The 12,742-nt window shown below is 36.1% G+C and overlaps 1 protein-coding gene across 3 annotated transcripts in view; it reads right to left on the bottom strand.

The window, feature by feature from the left end:
• GRAMD1C (GRAM domain containing 1C) overlaps positions 1-12,742 on the bottom strand; it is a 58,366-nt gene that overhangs the window by 24,583 nt on the left and 21,041 nt on the right. For 2 of the 3 annotated variants that reach the window (XM_088140757.1, XM_088140758.1), the window contains exons 6-8: positions 12,606-12,686; positions 1,636-1,754; positions 334-454 (exon numbers count right to left, since the gene is read on the bottom strand). In XM_088140757.1, the coding sequence (XP_087996883.1) occupies positions 334-454; positions 1,636-1,754; positions 12,606-12,686 (321 nt within the window). Of the gene's footprint in view, positions 1-333; positions 455-1,635; positions 1,755-7,142; positions 7,535-12,605; positions 12,687-12,742 lie in introns of those variants that run through there. The other variant, XM_088140759.1, reaches the window with a different exon arrangement.

Here is a 12,742-nt window from a genome sequence, read left to right on the forward strand (position 1 = left end):
AGGCAATCTGTATTTTGGTAAACATATAGTTTGCCTTGCATTAAATTATTAATTTACTTGCTTATTATATTTTTATATTCAGTTATGATAAATTCTAAATATTTCACTCATTAGACTAAGGTGTATGTACGTACAAATCACAGCACAGCTCCTAATCTGTAAACTGGCAATTACATTTAAGAGAAAATGAAAACTTAAATATAGCTTACAGGATTAAAAAGTTTTTTTTTAATTTCAACAATAAAATGTCATATATTCATGTATAAGAATGTAAAACAAATTAGTAAATTAAATAATGTATTTATAGTGAGAAGGAATCCTTAATAAGCTTACTTCTAAAAGTGCATTTCCACTAAGAAATTCTGTCTCAACTTCAGTCTGAGCAATGGATTCTTGAACTACACCAACAGCTTTAGCTGGTTCCTTATCTCCAGATTCATCACTAAGGTTAGATCTATACAAAAATAGCAACAGAGTTAATTTACACTTATTCTAGAAGCATTTGTTAGTACAGTGATATATAGGTTTTAAAGCACAGATTGGAAAAAATATATATATTTAGTCCTTCTACCATCAAATGACCTCTTTTTTCTAACTCTAAGGAAGATTATTTTTATGGAACTTACCAAAAAGTAGTACCCTTGTATTACATAAAGATGAAAAATGCTATTTAGTTGCACTAATGGGAAAAAAAACCCCTTTGCTTATCTATAGTTTTATTTTCCCAAGTATCTTCTGTACACTTACTCACATCTAAGGGTAGACAATCATAGGAAGTTTCAAGGATAGCTTTCTCCAAACTAAGGCTCATCAGATATGATCTCTAGTTAGCAGTTATTGAATTTACCAATTTGGGATTGCAGAAGTTAAAGTCCGACCTATCTAGATGGTACTAGGTAGAACAAAGCCTAGGTAGAAGCTTGGTTTGAAAGTGAGCATTTCCCAGTCAATGCCTAAGCACGTACCAGTTGTTGCTAACTATGGTAAAGGCTTGGGGCAGGATACCAGGGAAATAGACCATGTGGCAAGGAGGTAGAAAGCATATGCAATTCTGCTGTAGACACAAAGCGTAATAGTTTATAGCTAAATGTATATATTTTGTGAATCTGTGAAAACTTCATTTTGTGGGTCAATAGTCATATTGAAAGAAGGACCACTGTGAGATTTGTTGGAGGAACAGACTTCAGAGAAGATGTTGACTCAATTCAGTATCTGATAAGGTCCAAGGTCTTAGTTTGCCATCAGCTCTGAAGGTTCATCACATACCTATTCAAGCAGACAAAAAGCCTATACAATCTGATCTCCTCTTACTCCTGGCAACACCACTGCGTGCAAGCAAGCATAGTGATACCAAATTTGTTGGGGTTACATGAAAAGAATCTTCTGTAAATATTCTATAAAAAGAATCTTCTGTATCTCACTGAATAATTTACATAGTAAAGAACATTTAAATATTACTGCTTCAGCATATAGTGACACCAAAGATAACTTTTCAGCAAGTTATGGATAACAAGCATTAGTATCTAAAATAGCCCTGACAGAATAAGTTATACCAAGTTTATATCATCAACAAAACACAATCTGCTAAAAAGCAAAAATACAGTCACAGGGGGATGATCTATAATATTTTCTTACCTTAATTGTCCATTCTCTTCAGATGATGAATAAATGCTTTCCATCTCTTCTGTATTCAAGCCAAGCTCGGAGCCATAGCTCTGGGTTACAAGCTGCCAGAATTCCTGTTTGGTTAATCTCTGGAAAACCAAAGATGTACATTAACAACAATGGCAAGCTGTTCATGATTTAAAATTATAGTCTAAATCAACAAATCATTGTATTAATCTAAAATCTAATCTGTTTCATAATAGTATTCGATAGATTAAAAATTAATACACACACAGAGCTATCATACTAACAAGTTTTTGGGCTGCCAGAATTACTCAGTTTAGCCATCCCAACAGACTATACCCCTCCCATCCCAATTCCTGAAATAACCCCCCCCCCCATTTTAACTATTCAGAACAGCTGCAACCTCTTAGCTGATGTTAGTTGTACAACAGGGCCACAATCACTAAGTCAGCTGTCTTTGGGTCAGAAGCTTCTCTCCTCAAATTTTAAAGAGGCCCTGATCAAAGAACTGTAGCAAAATAGCATGTGAAGCAGAATGACATAGACTCAGAGCTGTGGCTTCTCTAGATCAGCAATTTCAGAATATTCAACTGTTGTCCTAACCACTACTAGATTGGTTTCCTCTCTGCCTATCTTCTCAGGAGAACACCTGTATCCTGTGCTGTGGAATAAGAGAGAATACGTATTTGACCTTCTTCTGTAATTTTACATTTCTATCAAATTAGCTTTCAGTGGTCTGGTCTTGAGATTAAACATATCTAGCTCCTTCAATCCCTTTCCCAATACAGTACTTCATTTTGTTCTTTAATCACCCTCATTGCTATAATGGTATGTGGGAATGACCTTGGGAGACAGGGAGAAGAGATGCAGCCAAGGGAATGGTCAGATAAAAGGCAACTTAGTCCACAGGAGGAATGTGGATGGGGCAAGCAACTCAGAAGGGACTCTCCCTAGTTTCTTGAGCTGTAAAGGGGATGGAGGGAGAACTGTACTTTCAGATTTGCAAGATTCTGTTAATGTTACCTTGCAGTAAAGTAGAATTAGCTCATCTGGCCATGCTTCCTCCCTGGTCTACCTCACAAGACAATTGCCTGCCATTCCAATTTCTCTGAATCCTTCTAAAAACTTAAGATCCAGAACTGGAAACTGAGCTCAAGGTTGGATCTGACCAAAGTAGAATAAATATTATGACACTTTTGGTTCATATTTACTTTGTAATGTACTACTGTTCCAAGACCTTTTTCACAAATACCAATACCAAGCCAGTTATCCTACATGCTATAACTGTACATTTCATTTTAGCTTCCTACATGAAGAATTTTGCACTCGCCTCTGTTAAATATCATTCTGTTACTTTCAAGACAATTTCTCTAACCTGTGAAAGTTTTGAATTTTATTTTTCTCTTCTAAGATAGTTACCCAACCCAATTTTGTTCATCTGAAAAACTGATAAGGATTCCTTCCACCTATTCATCCAATTCATTAATAAAAATAGATGTTTAGAGGACCCGGAACTAATCCTTGGGATACCACATTTGATAAACTCTCTTGAATTTGATGAGGAAGTATTGATGAGCATTACTGAGTGCCGTTTTTGAGCCAGTGATATATTCACTTAATTGCCATGCCATCCAGCCTACACCTAACTAGCTTGCTAATCAGATTCCATGAGGTACTTGCCCAAATGCCTTGCTGAAGTCAATATGTATTATGTCAACAGCATTTCCACAATCTATTAAGGAAGTTACCTGATAAATAAAGACATAGGGTTAAGTTTGGCAAGTTTTTTTCCTACAAATTCATTCCACTTCATTAAATAATTTGGGGTTCCCTAATGACAAACAAGAAATCAGGGAAAGGGAAGTTGGATTTATTCTTCTTTCCAGCTTCATAGGAGAAGTAAAAAGCATACAGAATTGATGCTTTACTTGGGCTCCTTGCTAGTTTAATAGTAGCACTAAACCATAAGCCATCTCCATGTCCATCCAGTGAATTGTACCCTAATTAAATAATACTGAATATGCCATGAATGCCAATAGGTTATAAGAATTAAGATCTATTTGAACTTCCAGTGAGGATTTATGGAGAACTAGATGTCCCTGAAGGAGAGGGGAACAACATTGCGGCGGAGATTGGCAGCCAGACATTGAATTATGGTGGGCAAAATCTCTCTGGAAAAAGGAGATAAAGTGAGATTGTCCAAATGTACTCCAGAAAGCTGCTTCTCGTGAGTAGATTGGAGGAACTGAGGTTTTTGTGGTCAACTTGTGAGTCAAGCTTCTTAACTGCTTTATAGTTATTAGGAACCTTTGCAATGGCAAATTTTAGAGCACTGGGTGAATCTCTTTCAATTCTTAGTGAAAAAAGTTTTAAATACAGGTTTAGGCTTAAGGATTTTAAAAAAACAAATCTTTACTTTTAGAATCAATAACAAAAGGTGATTAGAATGTTGATTTTGGAAAGTCACAAATGGATTAAGGGTCCAGATGGATTTGAAATAAAATTTTGAAATTAATTATAAGCACTCTTCCTGTGGAAAAATACTGTTGTTCTGAGTTCTTAAAAAAAAAAAAAAAAAAGATAAGATGAGACTTTGAAGGTTGGACATTAGAGGGAACTGGAAGGAACTAAGGATTGCAATTAAAGGAGAAGAACACTTAAATTTGACTTATTAATACAGAAATCAAGCAAAATACTTTAACATCAGATGTATTAAAGGATATTTGTGAACAATGGACCCAGAAGTAAACTTTAAAAATGTTTGCCATTATAAATAGACTGTGTTTAAAAGATGTTATGGAAGAGGAACAAGTTTTACTGGACAAGACTGAGACTGATTTAAAAGTGGATTTAAAAATGACACGCTACAAGAATGATATGGAAAAAGATGCTACACTGGATATACAAATGAAATTGGCTGATGTCTTAACAATTAAAAGGGATATACAAATAACAAACCAAGAGAATGACCTGGAGAATTTTCCTATATTGGATATACAAAAGAGACTTGTTAAAGTTTTGAAGGATTTTGTGAGAAGAGAAAAAGAAAAAATGAAAAGATGTCAAGCTTTAGGACAGTATTTGAAGAGGTTAAAGCTCAAGATCATTAGAAGAAATATAAAGTTGGTTTATTTGATCAAGATTAAAATAGATATGTTGTTATCTCTGGTAACCATTAATGATTTTTGCTGACCAGGACTGAACGATGAGGCTTTAAAGATTTGTTTATAGATAAGAGATGAGATATGGGATGAAGAGACCATTTGTTGTATTTTAAGAGAAGGCAATAAGTTACTAAAATCGTTCATACTTGTGATGAAGGGGGAAGTCATTTCTTTATATATTTCTTTTCTTTTTCTTTACTATATTCTTATTTTTTCTTTCTTTTCTATTTTTCTTTCTATTTTTCCTTTTCTGCACTATTTTTTTCTTTTTATTCTTTTATCTTTTTAGTTTGTGCTAGTTCTTATCTTTTTATTGTAATGTTTAATAAAATTACTACGAAAAAAGAGTTAAGATCTGTTTGAAGAAGCATATACTTAGCAATTGTTTGAAGTGTACTTTCTTTATTATTCCCAAGGTTTGTCTTATGTTTTTACTATTGCAACGCAATCATATTACCAGCCATAAAATGATGAAAGCAGAGCAAGCACGCCATATAAATGACATGTAAGCAAAAATGCAATAAACACAGTATTACAATAAACCGGCTCTTAATAGAATTAGCAAGGAATTTTCAACAAATGAATGCTAATACAGGTGGACCTCATTATCTGCAGGTTTTAAGTATCCACGGTTGATAAATAAAGACCCAAACAAATTATCCATAGTAAATAGCTTAGGTAACTGCATTTTGGGGTTTGCAGTTTTGGTTCATGCATCATTTGGAGCACTCATAGCATTCCCCTTCAATTTCCTGGTGATCCCAGCAAACTGCTGCATTCTGATCTTATATTGTTGTCCTCTTTCTGCAACTTACTTCCCCATGGTGAAAACAAGTAAGTGCACAGGGCAGTTCTCTGCTGAGTAAAGTGGCAAATGATCACAGAAAATGTTGCCCTTTAGCAACAAGATGAAGCAGGTGAATCTTCCAGGATTCTGGAACTTAAGCCCCCAATTACCACAGGCTCAAACTCTTGTTATCTGCAGTTATATGGGGGGTTCCATTGTATGCTGGAGCAAAAATCTGCACAAATAATGGGATCCATTTGTAGTTTTTAATAATGGGGATTATTTTCCTGAAATGTAAAAAACTGTCTATCAGTCTTGGAATACAAGAATCATCAGAAATTGTGAAAAAGGCAACCTTGTATGCGGTAGTTAACAGTCTAATATAGAGATATTAAGCAGGACAAATAGGGGGCACTTTATAAACTATATATTGGCTTTTCCATTGCAGATGAAAAGTAGAAGAGCAATATAAGAAATAAAGACAGGATAAAATATTTTAAGTCTCTTCTGAATGGAAAGAGAAGCAGAAATACAAAAAGTAGAAACTGTACTCATAATTTTGCTGAACATACAATACATAAAGCCCCACCCGAATGCAGGTGGAGCAGGGTTTTTGTTGTGATGTGCTACATTCTTCCCCAACCTCATAGACCAAGGCAGCTATCTTTGCTTTGTTCTTACAGTATAAATAATGTGGCTAGCATTGCCACATTGCAACACAATACGAAGTGAAAAAGTGGTTTAGTTTTGCCTTAACATGATGTGTGGGAAAAAAACATGACTGCTATAAACCATGCTTTTAAGTTAGAATTACATGTGAATCAGGACAATATGGCTTATTCAATAAATCACAGTAAACCCAACAATAGCTTAATATATTAAATGAACCCAGTGGCAGCACTGCTATTATTCTACAAATACACTATGTAATTAATGTATGACACTTAAGAAGGAACATAGGCGGGTATGATACACCCAAGTCACTCCTTTACTCTTTCTAGTTTGTTAATGGCCATCAACAGGCAGTAGCGCTTCATGTTTCAAGCAGAGATTTCCCATTTGTATCTGGAGATGCTAAGAACTGAACCCAGAGCCTTCTGCATTCTAAGCACGCATCTCCTACTAGGCTACGGCCCACCTTTTAATGACTTTCTAGTTACAAACAAGCATCATCAGGAATCCATACCACTCATGCCAATCCTACACATTGAAACACTATGGCTGTGTTCATACAACTTACTTAACCTAATTATTTATCTAATCACTTTCTGGGTTGACACAATCACTGAACCATAAACTTATTAAATGTTCACCAAAAAAAAAAAAGTTAAAAGTAACTACAACTAATGTACAAATACAGCTGTTAGTAAAATGTTAGTTAAGCTTGATTAAGCCATACAGATTTTTTTTTCAACTCAAATAACAGTGATAATTGTAATAATATTAACAATGTTGTAATACAGTTAGAAAGAAAATCTATTGCGTCTAAAAAGATTATGATTTAAGAGCAACAGGTTTCTCATGTAAGCCTGAGATCCCTTTCTCCCCTCACATTTATTTACCTGCAGTCTTCTGCATGAAAAATGATCACATCCATTCATTTGCAGTCCCAAAGCACTTCATAGTGACACTCAGGAAGCTGGACACATCATCAGGACAAAGCTGACAAAGGTAACTTCAGGGTTGAAGTAACTTTCCGTCACTGGAAATCATCACTTCCTGAAGTGCCAGAATAACTCCTCCTCAAGCCATTTAACTGACAAAGCAAACTATAAGCCAGCAAGGTAGGTAAAATTTATTCTAAAATCACCTTTCCAGCACAGAAGATTTTATCAAATAGTGGCAAAAATCACAGGGGTGCCACTTAAAAAGAATCAAAACAAAACTTCTTCGTTTCTGAGGGAAAGGTGTTTTACCCCTGGCACTCCGAAACCTGTTGAAAAGTGGGCAGGTCTGATTTCAGTCCTGTAGGTGGTTCCTTGCACCAGCCCAGTTTCAGCTCCTCCCACCAAGGAAACAGATTAACTGTTTGTCTGTGAAACCACACAGGTTAAAATATCTAAAGATCTGTCAACTGAATCTTTTTGTCTCTTGCACAGATCACCTGAATATGCATAAGACTGAACCAATTCAGAGGGAAATTTCTTTTCTGCTCTCTTCCTAAGACCTGCATTAAGTTATTACAGCATCTCTGGGGAGTGATTTTAAGGTTGCTTGCATGCTAACGTTGCTATTAATTCCACTCAAAGCTGGTGAAGCGGTGCTTCATTGCAAGAGAACCCAGTCGACATTCCTGGGCATAGCCTCCTTATCAGATTTCTCTTTAACCCTTTTGCTAAGACGCACATAGATACCTGGCTCAGTAAGCTGTAACTTGGGGAGCGGAGAATGACACTTCATTGAAATGCTCAATGGGCCCCACACCTCTGGAAAAACAAACACCTCTTCTGAGTTTTCCCCTGAAACTGATCAGCAGTAACAAGAAGCCATTTGATGTGTCTGTCTTCCACCTTCCCATTTTCTTCCTGGATTGATGTATATTGTTGATTTTTTGTTTTTTGTTGTTTTCAATGTGTATTTGTTTACATTCTGCACTTGATAGCATTTGCTATAGAAATATTTTCTTTCATAAAACTGCTAACTCTGGAATGTGAAACCTTGTTCAGATCATGTTTTCACTGTTAAAACTTTTCATGGGAGGAAGAAGTGTATTCAAGCAGGTTTATTATAACCATGCACATCCTTAATTACCTGGAAACACACCTCTCTGAAATTTTCTGAAAGAAAATTGTCTTTTGTTATTTTTCAAGTATGAAAACGTTATGAATATATTAAAAATGCCATAGGTCGTGAAAATACAAAACAGCACAAAGTGTCTTAATTATTTATGCAATTCCATCTCTCTAAGTACGTTTTTTTTTTCTGCTTCAGCTGGTGTTTTTATGTAGTCTAACCTACTATTTTCCAAATATAAGCTAACACTATACACTGCATGCACAATTATTAGGCAAGTTGTATTTTTGAGGATGAATTTCATTATTGAACAACTACAGTGCTCTTGGTCAATCCAAAATGTTAATAAACCTAAAACCTGAATATTTAAGAAAGTAAAAGTGAGGTTTTGGCTTTTTTAGGAGCATATCTATGTGTGCACAATTATTGGGCAACTATTAGTGTAACTAATAGGGCAGAATTATTATGTAACTAAATGAAAAACGAAAATTCCCCCATCTCACTCGTTTATTTTCATCTGCTAAAGTGAGAATAATAAACAAACAACTCAAAATTTACAAATAAACATTTCTGACATTTCAAACAAAAAATCAGTGACCGATATAGCCACCCTTCTTTGCAATAACAGTCATAAGCCTTCCATTCATGGAGTCTGTCAGTGTCTTGATCTGTTGACGATCAGCTTTTTGTGCAGCAGCAACCACAGCCTCCCAGACACTGCTCAGAGAGGAGTACTGTTTTCCTTCACCCTAAATCTCCCATTTGAGAAGGGCCCACAAGTTCTCAATAGGGTTTAGGTCAGGTGAGGAAGGGGCCATGTCATTATTCTTTCATCTTTGAGGCCTTTATTGGCTAGCCACACAGTGGAGTACTGCGATGCATGCGATGGAACATTGTCCTGCATAAACATCATGGTCTTCTTGAAAGATTCAGACTTTTTCCATACCACTGCTTGAAGAACGTGTCTTCTAAAAACTGGCAGTAGGTTTGGGAGTTGATTTTGAGTCCATCATAAACCCAAAAAGGTCCAACTAGCTCATCTGTAATAATACCAGCCTATACCAGTACCCCACCTCCACCTTGCTGGCGTCTGAGTCGAAGTGGAGCTCTGTGCCCGTTACCGATCCAGCCACGGGCCCATCCATCTGGTCCGTCAAGAGTCACTCTCATCTCATCAGTCCATAAAACCTTTGAAAAATCTGTCTTCAGATATTTCTTGGCCCAGTCTTGCCGTTTCAACTTGTGTGTCTTGTTCAGTGGTGGTCGAATTTCAGCCTTCCTTACCTTGGCCATGTCTCTGAGCACTGAACACCTTGTACTTCTGGGCATTCCAGGTAGGTTGCAGTTCTGGAATATGACAGCACTGGAGGATAATGGGCTCCTGGTAGCTTCACGTTTGATTCTTCTCGAATCTTTGGCAGTTAATTTGCATCTTTTTTTTTCAACACGTTTCTTGCGACCCTGTTGACTATTTGCAACAAAACATTTGATGGTTCTGTGGTCACGCCCCGATATCTTAGCAATTTCAAGAGTGCTGCATCCCTCTGAAAGACTTTTTACAATTGTTGACTTTTCAGAGTCAATTAAATCTCTTTTTTGGCCCATTTTGCCAGAGGAAAAGAAGCTGCCTAATAATTATGCACACCTTGATATAGGGTGTTGATCTCCTTAGGCCACACCCTCCCTCATTACACCAATACACATCACCTGATATGCTTATATCCAATAAGCATTCAGGTTTATACAGCTTGGAGGTGGAAAATATGCATAAAAATGATGATATGGTCAAAATATTCACTTGCCTAATAATTGTGCCCACAGTGTAATAGTGACAATAACAACCTTTTTTAAACAGCTACATAACTGTCCTTCAGAACTCAAGGGAATCCAATGTGTAATGTATTTCAAATTCTAATCATTTCATGAGAAAATGGTTTGGGTGTTAATGGCATCTTTTCTTCAAAGCACGTGGCACTGATGCTGTTTCTTGTGCTTGTTTGTGTAGACTTAGCCTTAACATGAACCAATGTGAAGATGCAATCTTAAATGGCAGACTTCAGCGGGGACACTGTTTTAATCTTCCCTTCTTCATCAACGAATGCCCCATTTTTTAAATTTTTTAAATTTTTTTTGAAAGATAGGAAACAGTAGGTCCCTTTCACTTTCACTGGGAAAATTATTGACGCCAGCACGCTGGGAGCTTTTGCAACACAAGCATTATGTTGCTCACCCGGAAGTATTTAAAGAACAATAAATATTTTGCAAAAGTTAAGAGGAGTGAGGCAAAATTCTGTTTATTTAATAAGTGAATATCCTGGACCTCCTTCTACCTCATGTCAAACAATGGCAACAATATATACAAGTATAGTAATGCAATCTAAATATAGATGATATATTCAGGTGGAATGGATACAGTTACATATATATTACATACTTCAGCAACAGCCAGCATGCAGCCCATGGCTTGAACAGTAGATGTCCAAAAATGATTAAACGTTATGAGCAGAATCTTATGCACATCTACTTGGAAGTAATTTCCATCAAGTTCAAAGGTAAGCCCATTGTGCAGATATTAGGTGTACATAGGATTGCAGCCTATAAGTACCACCCAGATTTATCCAGAAATTAAGGACCCATTAAATGAAATTTGCTTCCAAATAAAAGTGGATTACATAATAAAAAAATCACTCTAAACATAGGACTATACCAGTTCTGAATATGGGTAGCAGTGATTCTTAAACTGTTTGACTCAATTACCCCCTTTCTCAGTCCTGAATACTGTCATTACCCACACCTCCACAGCCCCAAAACCGACTCTGTTGTTTTACACAAGCATCTCAACAATGACAATCCTAAACTGGATCCTCAACTGAGAAACAAGCAATTACAAATTGCTCAATGGCCCCTAGGATATGCCCAAATTATCCCCTTGGGGATAATTCCCTCCTCCACCAGGTTTAAGAACCACTGGGGTAGGGGATAATGTGTTTGAAGTCTTTTCTGGATTTGGAAAACTCTGCACATAAAAAGGTTTATTCAGGGAAAAGGTACCTTAACATTTTTTTCACTACTATATAGCTTTTATGTGAACAATCCTTCAAACCTGTGATCTTCCATACATAGAACACCATATGAAAAATGCACCCCCCCACCCTTTGGATCACAAAATTTGTTACTTAATTGCAATTGTTAATATGACAGAAGAGGAATGTTATTAAAAACATAACAAGAGTAACTATATTTAATTTTGATTGCAGGTAAATATAAATACATTTGATTTTTGATCTGGCCCCATCCACTACTTCTTTTGAACCTCTACCTCACCTAACCCAGAAAAGTTCTTCACTCATAACTTGTAGGTTGAAATAGTACACCTGATGGAAGGAGGAACATGTAATATTTCTGAATTTGGAGTTTAGGATCAGGATGAAAGTTTAGCTTATGGGTGCAAGCAGAGAAGGACAGAAGAGCTGCACTTTTTTTGACAAGTGGTGCTAGAAATTCTCCAGCTGGAAGCACTCTAAATCAACCTAAGATTATCTACATAAAAGTGATTAAAATCTACTTAGAACATTCTGTCCAGTTCACTCAGAGAGGTAGAGAGAGAGATGATAGAGGGCGGATGATAGATGTAAACCACACACACACACACACACACACACAAATTGGTCCTCATACGCTTTCCTTTTTCCTTGAACATAGGTCCTTGCAGAACCCAGCCAAATTGGCAAAGCAAGATAAGGTTCAAAATTTTCATACTAAAAAACATGTTATACATTGAAGCAATGAAAATTCTTAAACTGTCCAATGTTTTTGAAATAAACCTCTCTCCCCCTTGTTTTTGCAGATGTTAATTTGTGAATAAATTAAAACAAATGATGGGGAAATTCAAAGTGCTAGGCATCATCCTGCTACCTTCATATTTTTCCATGATTAGAAAGTTTTTACCTTTTGGGGTATGTCTAACTCAAAATATTTTTCAAATTAATATTCAGGCAAGTTTCATTTATTTCTAAAGTACACCAAGCTTGTAACCACCCCCACCCCCTTATTTATCCATCTATTATACAGTTCTGATTTTTCAATAATAAATTGTCATTATGCAAGAGAAAAAAAAGCTTTTTTTAAAAAATGAAAGGTGGTGTGAAATATCAGTACAAATTACCATTGTATAAATACTCATGATAAGGCAACAGATTCAACGGTATCTTACTGGTATGGTGTATATTAGATTAAAGCATCCAAAATAAGTCAAGACCTTAAAGATATTTCCCAGATACATAGGAACTTACCTTCTCCAACAATGCATTCTGCCATAATCGAAATATATTGAGATAGGTTCGGTCTCTGGCACTGAAGGAAGTGAAGAAAAACTGCAGAACAAAATGATAATTTTCATGGACAATACTGAAAGTAAACTAAAAGCCAG

This window comes from Python bivittatus, unplaced genomic scaffold (genome assembly GCF_059951505.1).
Source record: "Python bivittatus isolate LINGU-HERP-01145 unplaced genomic scaffold, Pbiv_v1 ctg000340_np1212, whole genome shotgun sequence".
NCBI lineage: Eukaryota > Metazoa > Chordata > Lepidosauria > Squamata > Pythonidae > Python > Python bivittatus.